Here is an 18,692-nt window from a genome sequence, read left to right on the forward strand (position 1 = left end):
CCGTCAGGAGCAAACTTGAGGTAAATTGTCAACCGCCAGCAAGAGTCAACATTTAATCTTGAGCAAGCCATCCGTGGCAGTTTGTTCCGGTAAATACCACGGACAGGGAGGACAAAGCTGACAGCCCACAAAGCATGCAACAGAAGGTCAGGGGTCAACTGCTGTATGTAGTCTTCTCAAAACTGTGGCTTTCCTTGACTGTGTTAGCTTTTTGTTCCCTCTTTCTTTATGACCAGTGGTGGTAGGGGTGCATCTTTAATCTAATCAAAGAGGATGATATAAAATATAGTTGCAACAGCAGGTTCTATTAAAAGTATACCCCCGTCAAATACTTAATCCCTCATTAATCTAACCTATTTTTTAACTGTCACTGCTCATATTTAGGTTGTATTTCAAACTTCTACTGTCATTATGAGAAACTTTCATCGAGCACCATAGTTGCCTCACTTGCAAAAATGTAAATACCCTTTTATAATTCTTCTCTTCGCCTCCCTTGAGGTGAGCAGAACGCAGCATGCAGCCCGGCACGCAGCGCACCACAGCAGCGTAACTTCAAGACTCACTGCCGGCAGCACACTGAGAGAGTGTGAGAGAGGGTGATCTGAGCAAAAACTCTGCCGGAATCAATGCTGACGTTTATCACCACTTTGTATGCAGACAGTTCTCCTGGGACCATCACATTTGCTTTGTGTTGACTTGTTTACTAAGGAGTGCCAAAGAAGAAGGCAAAACTTTAGGGTAGACCATTTGAGACCATGTTCCAAAGCTGTCTCTCACCTGTTAGTATTCACATTCTCATCACAGTAAATACAGTACCAGGCCATGGGATTTTGTATGAGTTGCTGTGTGAGTTGTACTCCTTGATGTAAACCTACAGTATAGTGTGTTAGAAGATTTACTATTTTGCTAGCCATGTCTCCTTGCTTCCCCTGTTTGGCTGAGGCACATTGTACAAAACAAAATAAACTTTTTCAAGGCACTGGAGGCCTTGAAAAAAAAGGAAAATGAAAACTAAATAAAGGAATACAATCCCAGATACACGTTTCAAGCTTTGTATTTTTCCCCTCTCAGGAGGAGAGAGCATTTTCTTCTATTCAGCGGACTGTGTACACAGTTTTGAGCCAAGCAAAAATACAAAGTCCATACCCACAAGCATCCTGCGAGCAACACTAGCTCCAGTACACCCAAACAGCATTCGCTGTTGCTCAGGAGCCCTTAATCAACCATCGCCCTGAAGAAACATTTCACAGTGTGGTTCGAATGGTTGAGTGTAATGGGGTTTCCACTAGGATGGTAACATGTTTCACAAACAGCCCGAAATAAAAATCTTAAAGAAACAGCATTTGGGATCTGGGTCACTGTTATACAGTACAGTTGTGAGGAAAAGCTGGAATGGAACGACCTCTCCTACAGTATATGTCAAAGGAGAGGTGGATATAATTATCAGTGGGTGTTCCTCACAATACACTACCATCAGGGGAGACTTATGGAGGTAGAAATTGGAGGACAGGCTCATTGTAATGCATGAAATGCATCCATTGATTTCTACCTCCACCAGCCTCCACTGACTACCATACAGAAACTATGGATAATGTTAGGAAAATGTTACTGAGTGCAGTATGTAGCTTTTTCGTATTTACATTTTTTCGTATTGACATTTAGGGGAGCTGCAGCCTATACCAATGTCTAAACATATACAGTACGCTATATGAAACCCAATGGGGGGAAGTGGTTTTGAAGCACAGCACATAAGCTATCATACATAATAACAAATGAAAGACTGGAAAGAGAGGGGGAGAGGTCATTTTGCAGCACAAAGGGGCTAAAATTGCAGACGAGAGCATCAATGCAGCTGTCACACACATCAGCTCTTGCTGTGCTTGGCTTTTCATTTATTCACTCGCCTCGGCCCTGTTCTGGTGAGTATCCATGGTACTCTGCTCTGAGAGGGCCTGAGTGTGTTCGCTTCTCGCCCCCCTCCATCTCACTCTTTTCAAATGAGAGGGGGAAGAGGGGTAGGGCTGAGCATTAGTAACCACAATCCTCTCCGATTCCCTTTACCAGGTCTCCAGAGACAGTTGCATCCTCAGCTCATAATACATTCACACACACACACACACACACACACACACACACACACACACACACAAACTTGCATGTGCACAAGTGCATACACAGGCAACCTTGATGCTGGCTGATATCTTTATTACATGTGTATCTGAAATAATTCTGTAGCAAGGAACCACACAGCACATTGTATCGAGTGTTTAAAGTGTTTGCAAACCTGCTGTAGGACTGTAGCTCACACACACCAATAACCAGGTGACAGTGAGAAACTAGCCTGTCTCTCTGGGGTTGAGTGATAATACTATAAAATGTCATGGTAAATTAGGTTAATACTTTAACAAAGTGACCTGTCATAGGAGCCAATCAGGTAAGGGTTATAAGATATGCCACAATGTGCCACAATGGAAGGGTAGGTGGCGGCCATATCCATCACACAGGAACCATCAAGGTTATCATGAGGAACATATTGCCCTATGAATGATATATAAAGTAAATGAACGGAAGAGCTATTATGCCTCTGTATCAGTGATATGGTATGCAGTTTATCTTGGGTTCTATGAGACAGCCACACATTAGCTTGTGAGCAGCTGGCTCTATCTCCAAGTCATTTAGTGTTAATCTGTCTGTTTCCCCATCCTGACTGAATGGTGGCAAACACTGATTTGACTCTCAAATCAACACTGTGTGTGAAGGAGGGAAAAACATCGAAGGCTTTTTAGCAAGTCTAGCAAAGTGGCTCTTGATTGTACAGAGAAGAGATAACATTTCCATTTTCAGATTCAGTCCAATTTAGTTCATTCGTTAGAGATGGAATTCTTATTATGTTCAAATCACCCATTACCCTGCCATCAAGTAAATGCTCACTTAAACACTTCTCTCTTTTTCGAAATGATGGTAGGTATTTCTACCATGCATAAAGAATATACAGCACATTCAGTCCATACAGTACAAACATAGAATACATTTCGACCAACGCGTATGGACACTTTGATTGTTGGTTGAAGAACACATAGAAAACTACCAAAGGCCACTCTTGAAGCACAAGTGCAAAATGATCTTTTCTCCATTGAACAAACCAATCTACTGCACTGTAGTTGGCTTAAAGGCAGTTTAGCAGGCTCGTGACTCCATGAGCCTTGCATGCCATGTGTATAATGGCTTGACAGTAGCTAAAAAGCATCTGAAGTTGGGTCCTTTCAGAGGATAAATGGAAAAATACATACAGACAGCCGCGACGAGGATAAGGCAAGCATCGCTGCTCTCTGGCACGCACATGAGCGAATCAGCTTTCAATCAAAGTCAGAAATGATTTTCAGAATTCTGATTGCCATTTATATACTTGTTTCTTCTCAGTCGGGGAGAGACTTCATATCTGCACCTGCTGGCTGAGTCCTGGTGCCTCAGGAATAGAGTATATTCCAATTACCGCTGGGAGAAAATTGGTTTGAAAATACAGTCACTTGAACGTTCCAAATGCTACCTTGTATTAGTACACCTACATTATACACCACGATCAATTAGCATCAGGCTAACTGAGAGTTACTGTTACCGTTTGTGAAATAAATTGTAGGCATAAAATGAAGCAGAGGGTTTCAATCTGCCAAGTTTCTCTAGACCCACTGTTCTTCTCGTTAAGAGAATGGTGTGTTGGGAGGAGTCAGCTTGCTGTTTTGCTGCACTCCTCTCTTCCTAATCCACTTCAACACTAGGAAAAGATGCTGCTACTGTGGGGGTACCATGAGGCTTGTCAATGGAGAGAAATAATATAAATGCAAATTGTATCTCCTTGTCTTCCAACTCTGCTCATGGAAATGCATGTCCGTCTCAGAATGAGCTTCTCTTTTTTTTTTTGTTTCAGTCAAAAATGTCTGTCAGTGAGCTGTCAGTACATTCCTGTATCACTTTCATAAGAAGAAGAAGAAAAAAGGTCACAGTGATTGTATCTAAGGAGCCTGTTAGTGGAGAAAAAAGCTTTGATACCCTCCCCCATAATTCTTTGAGCGGGATGACTATTCATGTTGTCTATTTGTGTGTGCATCACCTAGAAGGCGGGCAGCCGTGTGCCAGATACACACACACACACACACACACACACACACACACACACACACACACACACACACACACACATACACACACACAACACACACACACACACACACACACACACACACACACACAAAGTGAAAGGCTGCCCTGATTGCCAGCTTGATGACTTTCATCTGCGTCGATGACAAATTGCGATGGTGGCACGCCTGATAAAACAGAGGAGGCAGGGAGGAACTCTATATTGAAAGGCCTGGGAGGAACTCCTGCATGTCTTTAATTAACAAACACATGTCAAGGGCGACTCCAAAGAGAGCCTGATGATGGCAAAGAGAATACATGAGTGTTTTTGATGAAGTGTAATATTCTTTGTTGAAAGGTTAATGGAGGGGGCAGTAGATAAGGGAACATGTGTGTGTGCGTGCGTGCGTGCGTGAGAGAGTGTGTTTGCATGCGTGTGTGTGTGTGTGTGTATGTGTGCTCCCACACAGATTTGCTACCATAGATTCAAATATTTAGTGTACATTTCATGTTTGTATCAATTGTTTCTACTCTTAAGCCTTGGAAGTGTGTTTAGGGTTAAGTTATAAATAAAAGTAATATAGGTCTAGGTATTTTTGCTACTCAGTAACTGTCATGCATTGTCTTAAAATACTTTTTGCTCCATTATATTACTGTTTGAGACAACACCTCTAGCTGACAACAACATATGATATTGTTTTGTGACAAGAATACAAACATATTGTCCAACAGCCCCTTAGAGCCTGTCACTTTCTAGATAGATCCTCCACTGCTCATGTAGTAGCCCTCTCTATTCCAATTAGGGATCAACACAAGGCTACAATGGCTCTTCAAAGTGCCTACTATATGATTCCATATAGATATGCAATGAAAATATTCATATTCCTTTCCATACAACGACAAAACACTGCAATATTGTACACAGCAATTTGCTCATCTTCAATGACCCTTTCAATGGGAGTGCTTCAACAACAGTATCCCCCCACTCTTCAATATGTAATGCAGACAATCATAGTTTCCATATAAATAATGTATTTACAGATACTACAGGGGGGTACACTGGGAAAGATAACTGTGAATGTTTGTTTAAACTTGTTGATGTACACTTGAGCTCCCTCACAGCTAACAGATTTAGATGGTGGAGCTTGACACATTATTTTATATTAAAAACCTGTTTGGCAAAAGGGTGCTCGTCATCGTGAGCACTTTCAAGTGACCACTTGACAAAGATGATATCAATATGTTCCTTTGGCTGTAATCACTATACAGAATACTGTGTATCTACTGTATGGAAACTGTCAAAGACTTGGTGATTACGGCCAGCAAAATACTGAATCAGGGTTTGAAGAAAGGAAATAACAAATAGAGAGCAGTGGAGAGAGCCTTGCATTATTATGTACATGCAATTCACACAAACCACTGCTGAGAGCTCTCCCTGCTAAAACCCTTCTGACTGTGCTAACAGTGCAGAGCATGGAGCAAGGGGTTTGTATTAGCACATTTGTTTAGTACAAAAAGCAACAACTGGTGTTCCAGAGATATATCAGCTCTTACACACCTCAACTACCATAGAGACTGCAACTCTGAGACAACCAGTGGGTGAAAATACAAAACATACTGTGACAGTGTAACCTATGACACATCATGACATTTTGGCAACACACACATTGTGAGGCTGCCACTGGGTCACAAAGTTCATTATACAATTCTATGACAGTGTAAACTGATTTTTTTTTAAGAAGTCATACGTACACAGCATACACAAATGTCAGATGTCCAGTACATACAACCATGGACAAGAGTCTTCACACCAGAAGCCCAGACCAAGAATTGAATAAACATAGGTCTCTAGACTAGGGAAATGCTACATTTGTTCAAACGATTTTTTTCGAAATCGGAACCATCATATTTCTATGGGTATGGAAACCTTAGCATGTAAGTCACTACTCTGGAATTTGACCAGAGCTAAAACTGTTTACCATCATTTGGCGGCTGACATTTGTTGAAAGTGGCCTTTGGTAAAAGTCATAGCTGAAGCGTGATGAGGCTGTGAAGTCGCTCCTTCTCTTGTGTGCTCTATCACTGAGTAGGCTTCCTTCTAATTTTAGACGGAACGTGTGATTATTTTCATTAAGGTTCAAGTTTTGAGTCTATAAAGTTTAAAGTACATTTTACAAGGTCACACAATACACTGTACAACAGATAAACACACACACACACACACACACAATACAACAATAAGAATGTTACAAACAAGGTTTGTACAGGTTAAAAAAGTGTGTTTTTAGTCTTGATTTCAAAATGTGCACTGCCTCTGACTCCCTGACATGGGTTGGCAGGTGGTTTCAAAGTGAAGAGGCTTTATAAGAAAAGGACCTGCCACCTGCTGTCTAACCGTTAAACCGATACAAATTGAAAATAAATAATGTATTGATTTGGTGGTGCGTATGGATATTGTGTCACAGAGAAACCAGTATATTATCCATAGGGTAATCTCAAGGAGTAAACACACATGCAATGCACTGTGACCAATGTACTGTACAATGTGCATTTTCATAACAATATGAGAAAAATAACACAATAGACCCGATTCAATCAACAGAGCATTCAAGATCAAAACCATACTGCCATACTTCCAGGGCTGAAATCGTGTACAGTTCTGATTGAATGATGCTCAAGAAAACATGCCGCATACAAAACAAAGGTATGAGTATTATCTCCTATAGATAGCCCTGGCATTGAAGAAGATAATATATAATATCTATGTATGGCTCCCATGACTCAATCTCTCTATGTAGTAAAACAAAATAAAAATAAATAAAAAATGAAGAGAAGTATTGAAAGAAATTGTTATTAAAGTGTGAGGCCTGTGGCTGAGAGAGAGGAGAACATAAGGATAATGCCATTCTCATTGTACACAGCCAAATAGCGGTACTATCCGAGGGGATTTTAAAAACCAACTCAAACAAGCAGTACCACTTCAAATAATAAAATACCTTAAACCTCAACATGGGAGGGCCTTTGGGAGGGAACACGTTTGATGTGTACACAAACCCTCCAGAAGTGAATACATTTATTCCTACACACCCAAGAAACACACTAAAGCATTCAGCCTCCTGCCTGAAACATCCTTTCTGTGGGATATCAGGCACAGCAGAGCTCAATAACAACCTGAGATCATAGCCCAATCCCATTTCTGAATCATCCCATAGTCTTTGCATAGCCACCGCCCTGGGCATAATTTAACACTGCCAGACGATGGACTCATCTCCTCCATGAAAATGAATGGGCTTGATTCCAAGAATAGGATGACTTCACACAAAAGAGAGTGTCTCTAACCCAGTTCAGAGCACAACTGAATTCAAGCTATGGGTAAGAGTAATACCTATTGACAGTAAAATGAGATAAATATACTACTGTGCTGAACTTTCGTCCTTTCATTATCAAAAGCCACATTTACACAGAGGCATGTCACAGGAATGTACCGGTAATTTACTGCTACTGTTGTCTGTGTACACTGATCTGGGGTAGGGCATACCGATTAATGTTTTACCTCTGGCAGATGTAGTCATGGTCCTCTAAAAAGATGATCAGGGGTCTGTGTAAATGGGGCAGAGGTGAAATGCAGGTATGCTCATTTGCATTTGCACTGAATTCATCTCTGTCCTGTGCCCCAACTCCCCTCTCCCCAACTCTCTCCTCCCATTTTACCTGCATTGCACTGATGTGTATAAACGGGCTGACCTGGGTAAATCACAGTAAATCAAGGCCTGTGTAAACAAGGTTCAGACAATAAATACTGGGAAATCTTTTTTGGCATTTTACTGCTAAAGTAAAACTATGCATACTGCCATGCTGCCCTCTACTCTAGCCAGCTGTGCTGTGGTAAGAGAGTGAAGAAGGAATAGACATGATTCGGACTCTGACACCACAGTGCAAGCACACTGTGCACTATGACGTTAATCAATTTGAAAGTGAACCTCTCCATCGTGATTGAGAACTTTTATGAATATTAGAGAATAAGTAGCAACATTCAGCCCCCCAGAAGACATGGACCAATTTTCAACCACTATTCTATTTAATGGTGCATTAAGCTACATATGAAAATGGCTAACTGGCATTTGATACACCCAGATCAAACTGGTTTCATTACAAACACACACTCGTCTGATAATGATCAGGATGCGGTAATCTGATTAGTCAGCCCATGAAAAATGACCCCCCTCTTTGATTGTCTCATTCGATTTAGTGAAAAAAGCAATTGACAGGGTAAATTGACTCCTATTCATCTAAACTGACAGTATAATTGGATGTGTTTCCATCAGCTGTTGAAATGGATGAGAAATACTTTGTAACTTTAATTTTTTTAAATTTCCAACAGCTACAGTGGTGTCCTAACTTTTCTACCATGCCCATTCATCTGCAGTCCCAACACTGACCATTTTAGGGAGAATAATGTGTGTGTGTGTTTTCAAAAATGAGACCTTATGAATAATTTAAGATCTGACCGGTCAAGATCCCTGAAAGTCAATAACACTGTATCACTTCAGCAAACAGTTCAGCGCCATAACTCCACCTAAAACCATAATAACAGCTATGATGAAACAACGTCCAATAATCTCCCATGAACACCCTATATCCCTCCTCCAGCGCCATACATAAGAGCGAGCTGGAGTTTTACTGGGGGCATCAGACTAACAAGAATGGAACTACAGTACCATTCCAACAATGACTCACTATAGTTTTCTTTCTGCCTCTGTTTCTTAGCAACCTACCAACAGAGTGCTATAAACGGAGAGAATCAAGCCCAGAGGAGGATGGGGGATGAATGTCATCAATGCTCCCTTAAGTCCCTCTCTTAAGTGCAAAAGTGTGAAGCTTTCCCACTACTTTGTGCATGATGTCCCCTCTTGTCAGCTTCCATCCCCTCCTCCTTAGCTAGCCATGCTGCCCTCTACGCTAGCCAGCCGTGCTGCTCTGTCTGTGGTAAGTGAGGGAAGAGGGAATAGACATGATTGGGACTGACCCACAGTGCTAGCATGCTGCGCGCTATGACGCTAATCCATTTGAAAGTGAACCTCTCCATTGGAATGCTAATGAGGTAGCTAATGTGGCTACACAATCTGTCTGTACCAATATCATCACATCCATAGGAGGGCTGCACTTAATACCCACAACACATGTTTTTGGAGGTCCGTTTTTTTTATTCTCTAAATTGAATGACTGACGTTATGGTAATGGTTCAGCCGAAAGCTAAAGGGAAAATGCATGTTGTGACTGGTTAATAGAACCACAGGTAACCAAGGTAACAGATCAGCACATTTCCTGATTTTAGGAGTAAATCACAACCTGTCGGAAGCTGTAAACCAGCACAGTATTTCACATGATAGCAACCACGCTAGGAGTACTGGATTCAGTCATGATCTCAGTCTAAGTCTGTAAAAACTCAACCAGACTTATTATGAGCCGTTCATCAGCAGATGTTTTCCAATGTCATGCCTCCTCCCCTGCTGCTTTATTCACATGGACAAAGTCCCATAGTTGTGTGTTTGGCAGGAAAAGCTTGTCCAACAACTGCCTCAAAGCAGCCATTAACTCATTTAGTGCAGAGAGTGAATAAAGTCTCCCAAAATTGTTGACATTCAAGTGCCGAGAGCAACTTTATTCACCAAAAAATGCACCAATTATGATGCATCATTTTGTAGCCGATGTAGCCATTTTGTAGCCAAAGTATTGTTGCTAATACCACATAAAACACTTATGGCGCTCTAGGTGGTGAGTGTTTCTTGGCATTTAGTGAGTTAAGAGAAGGAAGGAAGAGGAAATAAGTCCATCTATTAATTAGATAGTTATTCAGGCTTCCGGTTTCAGAGACTGCTCTAAAAATAAGTGAGCCATAGCACAAGGGCTGTCTGTTGTGTACTAGGACGGCCCATCTAATATGAGGGAGCGCTCTGCCCCTAGGGCTGATAGGAAAAAGCTCTGTATTCATTGAAACGTAAACAAACCTATGAGAAAGGAGGACACTGCCCTAGTAGGTTGTTGTCAACAAAGTCAGTGGCTACAACAAAATATGTGCCTTTGAAAGTTTTTCGAGAAGGGGTCAAATAACGTAATTTCTGTGTCATGAGGAAGCATGGCAGGGACATGAAACATACAAAAGTTGAGCCAATTAGCCACAAAAGTGATGCCAAATCGCACGCCTACTTAGATCATTATCCAGCTCAGACTCCACCAGGTGGTAGGTAGCACACAGGTAGCAAATATTTAGTCACATGAACAGCCCGTACAAAAACGATAATCACCGCGCAATTATGTCATCTTTACCACAGAGCGTCTGTTAAGTGGGAAGAGCTCCTCCACCATTTCATACACTTATGTGTGTCACCAATTTGCAGTTTAGGCTGTGTAGTTTTGAGTGTCTTTAATATTTGTTTTTCGATGGCTTGCTGTGACTATGGCTGATTTCAGGCCAGTGCACTTACCCGAGGCATGGAGCCAAGGCATAATGAGAAATTTGGTTGTGAAATTCAGAATCTGACAGAATGCATTAAAGCCAAGCATACTGCAGATGCAGAGGGAACAGCCAGGCCAAAGTGATGACTTCCCATTTCCTACCCATTATATCATATATCCTACTAGTTCCTAGTTAAACAAATGACCAGACTCACCAGGCAGCTGTTCCATTGTTTGCACACAGATGTCAAATTATGTCTATACATAGCTGGCACAGATTTACTTGGCATTTCACTTAGCATTGTGAACTGTGTGTAATATTCAACAGCCTGAACAGAGGGAATCTGATTCAAGCATTGTAGTGCACAGTTGTATCCCAAAAAGATTATGCTTACAATACTGAAGATATCAAGTACACCAGGGCACACTGCATAATATCATAATATCAAATGTCCTTCATTGTATTTACATTCAAATAACTCCATTGCACCCTTCATCTCAACCGAAATCTATCCAATGTAGATGTAGATGTACAGAGGTCAATCTGGTGTTTACAGTAAGTGAATGCATCAATACAATATTGAATGGGTAGCAAGTTCCTCACTCTGTATGACGTGACTCGAGTGTCTCTCACACTCAGCTGTGAGGTCAGAGTGTCACAGACTTTGTCATGCCATGCCCTTGCCATGTCACATGCAACGTGACAACCATGATCTTGGAGGACACGTAAAGTGACAGCTCCCTTTGCTCGCAGGAAGCCCACATCCCTCCAGGAATTAACTGATCTAATTCACCAGATGTGTGAAAGGGTAATAGGTTGAGTTTGGAGAGAATACCTGGTGTAAGGTACGTACAGTATAAGGCACGCAAAACGTAAAAAAGAACATGAAGTGCCTTAATATAATATACATGGTCATGCATCAATGTGAATAATTAAAGATACTTGCTCTTTAATATGAGAAATGGTTTACTCAGGTCACCAGGTCGCACACATGTAAGCTCTGTGGACCTTGCTCTGCAAAAATGACTTCAGTAGATCCCCCCCAAATACTGCCAGTTGGGAACAAGACTAACCTCAGGTACTCAAAGCAGGACCTTAGATTCTCTACTCATGCAAAACTAAAGTCCAACAACTCAGCAGTCGAGATTGACCTTTTGTTCAACTCTTAATTCCAACTTTGAAATGTCAACACATAACATAACATTGGAAAAATACTAAAAGTCCAGGTGAAACACAGAATGACAAACCATACTTAAATGAAAGTCAATGCCTAGGTAAACACAATACATCAAGGAGATCTGTAAATTACTCAGAGATTACTTGATGGCCTCCACAAGAAGTAGGCATCGACTAAAAGTGAACTGACACTAATTCAACATCAACAATGTCATTCATTTTGATTTGGCTGCCCTTCCCTATAGAATTCCTTCAGCATGCCAGAAGACAGAAGAACAATAGGAGAACCACAACTACCCTAATTCCTGCTGCTGGGGACACTAATCCAGTTCAGAGGCTGGAGAGGAAATGTGTTTGTGAGTGCAGACCCAGCAAACACATGCAGGCAAGAGCGATTAGCCTGCAGATGAGCGGAAAGCTAAACACTCATTTGATTATAAGACCAGAAAATTCTGCAAGAAAACAGGGACCCAGGAAACCCATATAAGACTCATCTGCCCTGTATTGAGATTGGCCTGCCTACATGGGCACCAACTGAGGTAGCTCTCCGTTTGCACCGTGGTGCTGAAATGAGCAGTGGGTTCTCAGCACTTGTGTGACTATGTAACCACTTGAAAAACATTATTTGTATTTGTATGAATGTAACTTTTGTCTGAATATGAACAACAATGTGAACATTGTGATGTCAACTAAAGACGATTCAATTAAAAACAGTAATATTTTGGTATTTGTGGCTTAAAATTATGACATGTTTGGAATGCAAATAGCTTGAAAGCCGCAAATGTTTGGACCATCATTTTATTTATGAAGTCTGTACATGGATTTGCAGATGTGTTAAACTAAACAAACTGGAATCAAGGCAAATTATCTCTGCATATGTGGCATGTTTTCCCAGTGATACGTGCGAATACAGCTTGTAAATTGTTCTCTCAGTAAACAAACAGGATGTCAAAACACCAGCTACTGTATTTGTGTGTTCCAAAACACAGCCTTGATCAGATCCCCACAGGGGTATCAACACATAAAGAGCCAAGGCACTTACCTTGCCAACGTAGAGCGGTTCATTGCCAGTGTACTCCTCCAACACGAAGAACTGGTTCCAAACCCAACTGCGTTTGTGCCTGCGCAGAGTCTCCCAGGGAGCTGCCTCAACCAAGCTCCTGGACTGGGGCTGGAGCTGGAGCTGGAGCTGGGGCTGGGGCTGGGGCTGGGGCTGGGACTGGGGCTGGGGCTGGGGCTGGGGCTGGGGCCGGGGCTGGGGCCGGGGCTGGGACTGCTTCAGCGCCCCCAGGCCGGAGCTCAACCCCCAGCAGCCCATCTCCCAGAGGGGAAGGAGCAGAGCCAGGAGAGTCACGGGACTCTGCACGCCCGAGTCACACCACAACCTCATCTGGGCCTCCCTCCCAAAAACACAGTGGCCGGGAGAAAACGGAAGAAAAACACAGCCGGGGAAATGTCAAAACCCTCAGGATCTTGTTCACACTGTCTTGACCCCTGTGTTTTTGCCAGAAAAAGAAGAAAACAACACAGAGACAAGACAGTATACCCCTGAAGAGAGTGCTGAGATTCAAAAACTGTCAAGCTCTGTGTTTTGAAGTGGTGCTGGTCTTCCTTGGTGTTGATTATAGACAGAAAGCGTGGTAATTCCCTCCACTTTGGAGACACAGGGTCGACATTGAAGGTGGAGTAATTGGCACCTATCAGAGAGGGGGGGGGGGGGGGGGGGGGAGAAAGAAAACACCGTCAGCAAAATTGCCTGGGTGACCGCAGTCACTTTAGACAGCAAGTAATGTGCTTGCTGATGCAACGATAATGACATTTTTCACCAATGGTAAAGAAATTGACCAAAAATTAATAGATAGTAAATAAGGTAAATACAATCAACATGATGTCCTTCAGGGCCTGATAGTATTTATACACACAAACTTTTATTCCGACAAACTAAAATTTAATATGGTCAAATGTTAATAAGAATATGAATGAGAAATAATGACCTGGCTTTTCAATGTACACAAATAAAGACATTTCTCAAAAGCAAGAAACAATATTGAATAATCAGAATAACAATTACAGTAAGTGCCGTTCTCTCAGCTTCTTTCTTTCTCACTGAATTCCCATTGCCATGGCTATACCTTTACAAGGTCATTATTGTGTCACATTTCCTTGTGTAAGGGCACAAAGTAATAGCTGCATGGCTCTCCACTCAAGACTAACAAGCCACATTATGTGTGTGGCAAGCCCTCATCCACGAGATTAAAAATAAATCTGACCTGTCAGCATCATGACGGACTGCGCTTGCTCCTGACCTCTACTCCCTGTCAGTCTGTTTGTGAACACGAAGCACATGCAAGGAGATCTTCCCCTCTCTCCCTCCAGCCCCCATGATGCTGTGACTGGCGACTATAGATGCAAGAACACCAAGACTATGACCAAGCGAAACATAGAATCTTATGACAGATTTGTACTTTGTGTCAAATCACAGCGGACTTCGTGAAACAGAGCAGTAAGTGTCAACTTTGTGCATTGTGTTTTCATCTAGTTTGAGAGCTGAACAGGCTTTACGTGAAGGCCATAACGAGAGTGTGTGCAAACACAAGTCAGTCAGTGCATTCTCAGTTTAGAATGGGGAGATGTGAATTACCAAATCGCTGCCCAATTCATGTCTTCGTTCGTACTGAGGATCCGCTTAAGTCAGAAACCCCAACACAAAATCCCCAAGAGGGCCACTGAAAGCAAGTTCTTAAGAAACTGAGAACTTGACCGGGCGTATATTTATTTCCTTCCTGACCTCTCGTTTTCTCTCCTCCTAGTACAGTATTGGCAGGTGCCTGGGCAATGGAGATAATTGCCTTGGCACACCGTGACCTCCTTCTTCCCACACACTCTCGAACACTCATTTTGCCTTCTCCCCCCCCGAGCAAAATAAAAACAGCTAACACCACATCCTGGTGGATAAGTCATTTGCTACGCTTTGCCTGAACAAAGTCATTATCAAGTGCTGATAATTAACAGAGGGATAAATGATGGCTGCGCATGCTTCAGAAGTGTTTTCATTCAACAGCTCTTTGTTTGGGAGGCAAAGGAGAAACAAATACATAGAGTTTGAATCCGCTGTTTATACCTAACACATGTTGCTCCAAATAGCCACTACCCCATATTCAGTCACAGCAGTGATGCACATGATGGCCATACACATCCTCAACCTCTGTGCCTTTCTGTTTCTACTAAAGGTGCATTGAGCTGCCCAACAAACTATTATTCTGTAGAGGTAGAAAACAAGGTGACCTGTTTGACCCTGGATCTGGACGCATGCACGCACACACACACACACACACACACACACACACACAGAGCAATGCAAAGTTACTGCCTCGGCAAGGCGATTTAATGGTAGTAGTGGAAAGTGGAACAGATCTGGCTGGAGGGCAGCGAGAGAGAGAGAGAGAGAGAGAGAGAGAGAGATGTGGAGGCAGGTTGCGACGGTGGTAGTATTGTATCGGAGAGGATCTTTGCAGGGTCAGGCTGAGGCAAGCAGCCAAATTAATGCCTCTTATTGTGCTTAACCCAGAGCCCTACAGAAATGAACTGGGAATGAGTTGAAGCCACAGTCCGGGGGCTTGCTGATGCGATATGCATCAATAAAAAACAGGGGAGAGATAGAGAGAGAAAGAGCAACTGAGTACAACCCTCCGCTTAAAGGAGGTCTTTCTTCTATGTTTTTGATGTAACATTTAGCAGCTATGTCAGTAGGGTCACTGTAGTGAGAGAAAGGAGAGAGAGAGGGAGAGAGAGAGAGAGAGAGAGAGAGAGAGAGAGAGAGAAAAGATAGAGAAACAGAGAGAAACAGAGAGTGATGGAATAATATTTAGTGGGAGGACTGCAACAACCTGCACCATGAACCGAGAGTCAGTGTCCCTCTCTCTCTCTCTCTCTCTCTCTCTCTCTCTCTCTCTCTCACTCACTCACTCACTCACTCTCCCTCCCTCCCTCTGTATCTCTCTCACTCTCCCTCCCTCTTTCTCTCCCCCTGCTGCCCTCTCTCTCTCTTGCTCTCTGAGGGTTCTAATCCCATTGCCAGGCTCACAACAGGATTACCAATGTTTAGTAACCAATCACTCACTTTCATATTCTCTTCAAGCATGGTGTATATGTCACAGTGTCATTCCAGGGCAAAGACAGTTAAAATCTATGCAATCAAAGGTGACCAGAGTAGGAATTTGCATTCCATCACTTCAGACTCACTTCTCCAACCCCTACAATACTGATGAAAGCTCTGCCCTGAGTTGAATTCATATTGCCTATGGCTGTCGATGAAGAGATGGCTCTATACAGAGATATTCACCATTAAAAACGTATCATCCTGATCTTATCAAATACAATGGAGCCCTGAGAACCACGGCTACCATGGCTTGCTTTTCAACAGCTAACATGGATTCACAATGAATGTAGTAGAGAGAGAGAGGGAGATGAAGATTGAAAACATGACATTGGTTGACTTTCAACACTAAAATGAGATAAACCACCTAATGCCCCAGAGTGGAACGCCCCAGAGGAGGAGCATAAACATTAATGTTAGGCTACACCTCAAAAAGGCCTATAATAGCTAGGGCTTTCATGATCTCTCGGTAATTCAGTAACATGGTCACATAAAGCTGCAGGGGGAGAGTGAAGAGTTTCAATGACAGCTAATGGACCATCTCTTTGGGTTTTATGAAGCTTCAACTATTAATCATTGGAATTTAACATTCTGAGCCATTAGATCCAAGCCAATAAATTTAAAATTGTGTGTTATAATGCAGTATTACAGAAGGGGTACCTACTGTATTCAGTGTGAAAGAGGTGGGATATACAATATGGGCTCTGACTATGCTATGAGTATGGGGTGGGGAGGCACAAACCAAACAAAGCCATATGTAAAATAGGCTTGTTTTATGAAAACTTAATTATAGGAATAAATTGATTAATGAAACTTTTGAATTGCAATGGATCGGTAAACGGTAAACAAAGTTTTTATTTTTTATTTTTTTGGGGGGGGGCGGCGGGGGAAGCTATGTATTAATTGCATTGGCCTATTGCAATCAAACATTTGCTGATTAATTTGAAAATGAATGCAAAATAAAAAAAAAATATAAAAAATCAATAAATTTAATGTAAAATGCTGATTCATTGCTCTAAAAGACCTCACGGAACAATAATTTATTGTATTAATTAATTTATTTTACAAATTCTAAAAGCATATCTTATTAATGTTGTCTCTGTATTAAGCGAGAAATTCATCAATTACTGAGGTAGCCCTTGAAGAATACAAATTAATATTCAATCTTAGGTTCTGATTACCGAGTAAAATATTCTGCTAAACTCCTCACCTTAAAAGCGGTAGCTCCTAAAGAATTCACAGCAAAGTCAAAACAAATCGTTGGTGCGTTATGCAGGATGATCTGCATAGACTATGCATCCTATTTTAATAAGAGTGTGTTCTCCTCCATTTTACTTGAAATGCTTAATGGAGCCTCCATAACCCCACTATGAGGTTTACATAACAAATCATAACAAAGCGTAACAAATCATTCATAGGCAGATTCACCATAGCCTATAAATGGGGATATAACATTCGTAGACTTGCTTTGCCAAATGAACTTGACTCCTTTTGCCATGCTTTGGCATGAGCTTTTATGAAGGATCTATGAAGCATAATTTAAGGCCTTTTTGAAGGTTTATCAATACTTCGAAGTTATCATTAGTTTAATGTGAGACACCAAAACGATAGCAATAGCATATAGAAAAAGTTATCCTGTATCATCAGTGCGTATAGGTTCCCAAATCACTACAATAAATCGGCGTCTAAGCACTGTTTTTTTTTTTACAGAATACATGCAGCACTGATGTTCAACACCTTTGACATCTCTCGACAAACAACATCACATAATATCGGTTTGCCACCTAATGCTCACCTGCAAGTGTGCCTTAGGCTATGAGGCTGAAACGGGAGGGCGAAATCTATTTAGAAACGTAAAACATGTCCAGCATTAAAATTACAGTGACGGTGGCCACCATAAAATCCTTGGTCAACATTTCAGTGAACAACCGCCGCAGGAAACCTGTGTCCGCGGAATACTAATTACAGAATTAGCGACCTATCACTTCATTTCATGCATTAATCATAAACTAACTTCTATGTCCCATGGGAATCCATCTCTACCAAGCTCGCAGTTGCTCCGAGCAAAAACTCTATGCACATGTATCCTACTATATATATAAATGGGTTGAATTTACTCACCAAACGAGAACGGATGAACTTCAACGATTTGATAAGAAGCACCTCATTGGCATTAGTGGCAGGTTGGGATTCACAAAAGTTGAGGTCTTTCCGTGCACCTCTAATGCGTGTAGAAAGACGATTTACTAAGAGGTGTTCACGACATAAACGACAGAAATAAAAGTTTGTAAATTGGAAAATACATCTATTCCTGGTCTCTCACAGAATGAGTAGAATTATAGCGCGTAAATGCGCACTCGTGAACACTCGCAGAGATGCGGTGCAGGCAGTCCGTTCAAGTCCGATCACTGAATTCTCTCTCTCTCGCTCTCTCTCTCTTTCTTTCTCTCTCTCTCTCTCTCTCTCTCTCTCTCTCTCTCTCTCTCTCTCTCTCTCTCTCTCTCTACCAGACAAACGGTGTCCGCTCTGACTAAAAATTATTCCGACGGTTCTCTTCTCTTCTCCGACAGCAGTGCTGGCTCCGTTCGAGGAGCCCCAGCTGCAAGTGGTTTGGGTACTCCCACACAGGCGCAAGGGACACACTGAGCACAGGGGTAAGAATACCAGACGAGACGTCTATAAGAAACACTCTCATATTCCCCATCCGCTGCAAACTCAAATGAAGGGAGATTTTAGTTGGCACGGAGGGAGGAAACATTTTAAACCATG

At 42.0% G+C, this 18,692-nt stretch overlaps 1 protein-coding gene across 1 annotated transcript in view; it reads right to left on the reverse strand.

Annotated features, from left to right (window-relative positions):
* Window positions 1-18,692, reverse strand: part of LOC310810778 (cadherin-7-like) — a gene marked incomplete at its 5' end in the record, with an annotated part of 79,525 nt that overhangs the window by 48,305 nt on the left and 12,528 nt on the right. The window contains one exon of the mRNA XM_083678629.1: window positions 12,810-12,974. Coding sequence (XP_083534755.1) covers window positions 12,810-12,974 — 165 coding nt within the window. The remainder of the gene's footprint in view (window positions 1-12,809; window positions 12,975-18,692) is intronic.

The sequence above is a fragment of the Argentina silus genome, assembly GCF_951799395.1.
Source record: "Argentina silus genome assembly, chromosome: 1".
In the NCBI taxonomy this organism is placed as follows: Eukaryota; Metazoa; Chordata; class Actinopteri; order Argentiniformes; family Argentinidae; genus Argentina; species Argentina silus.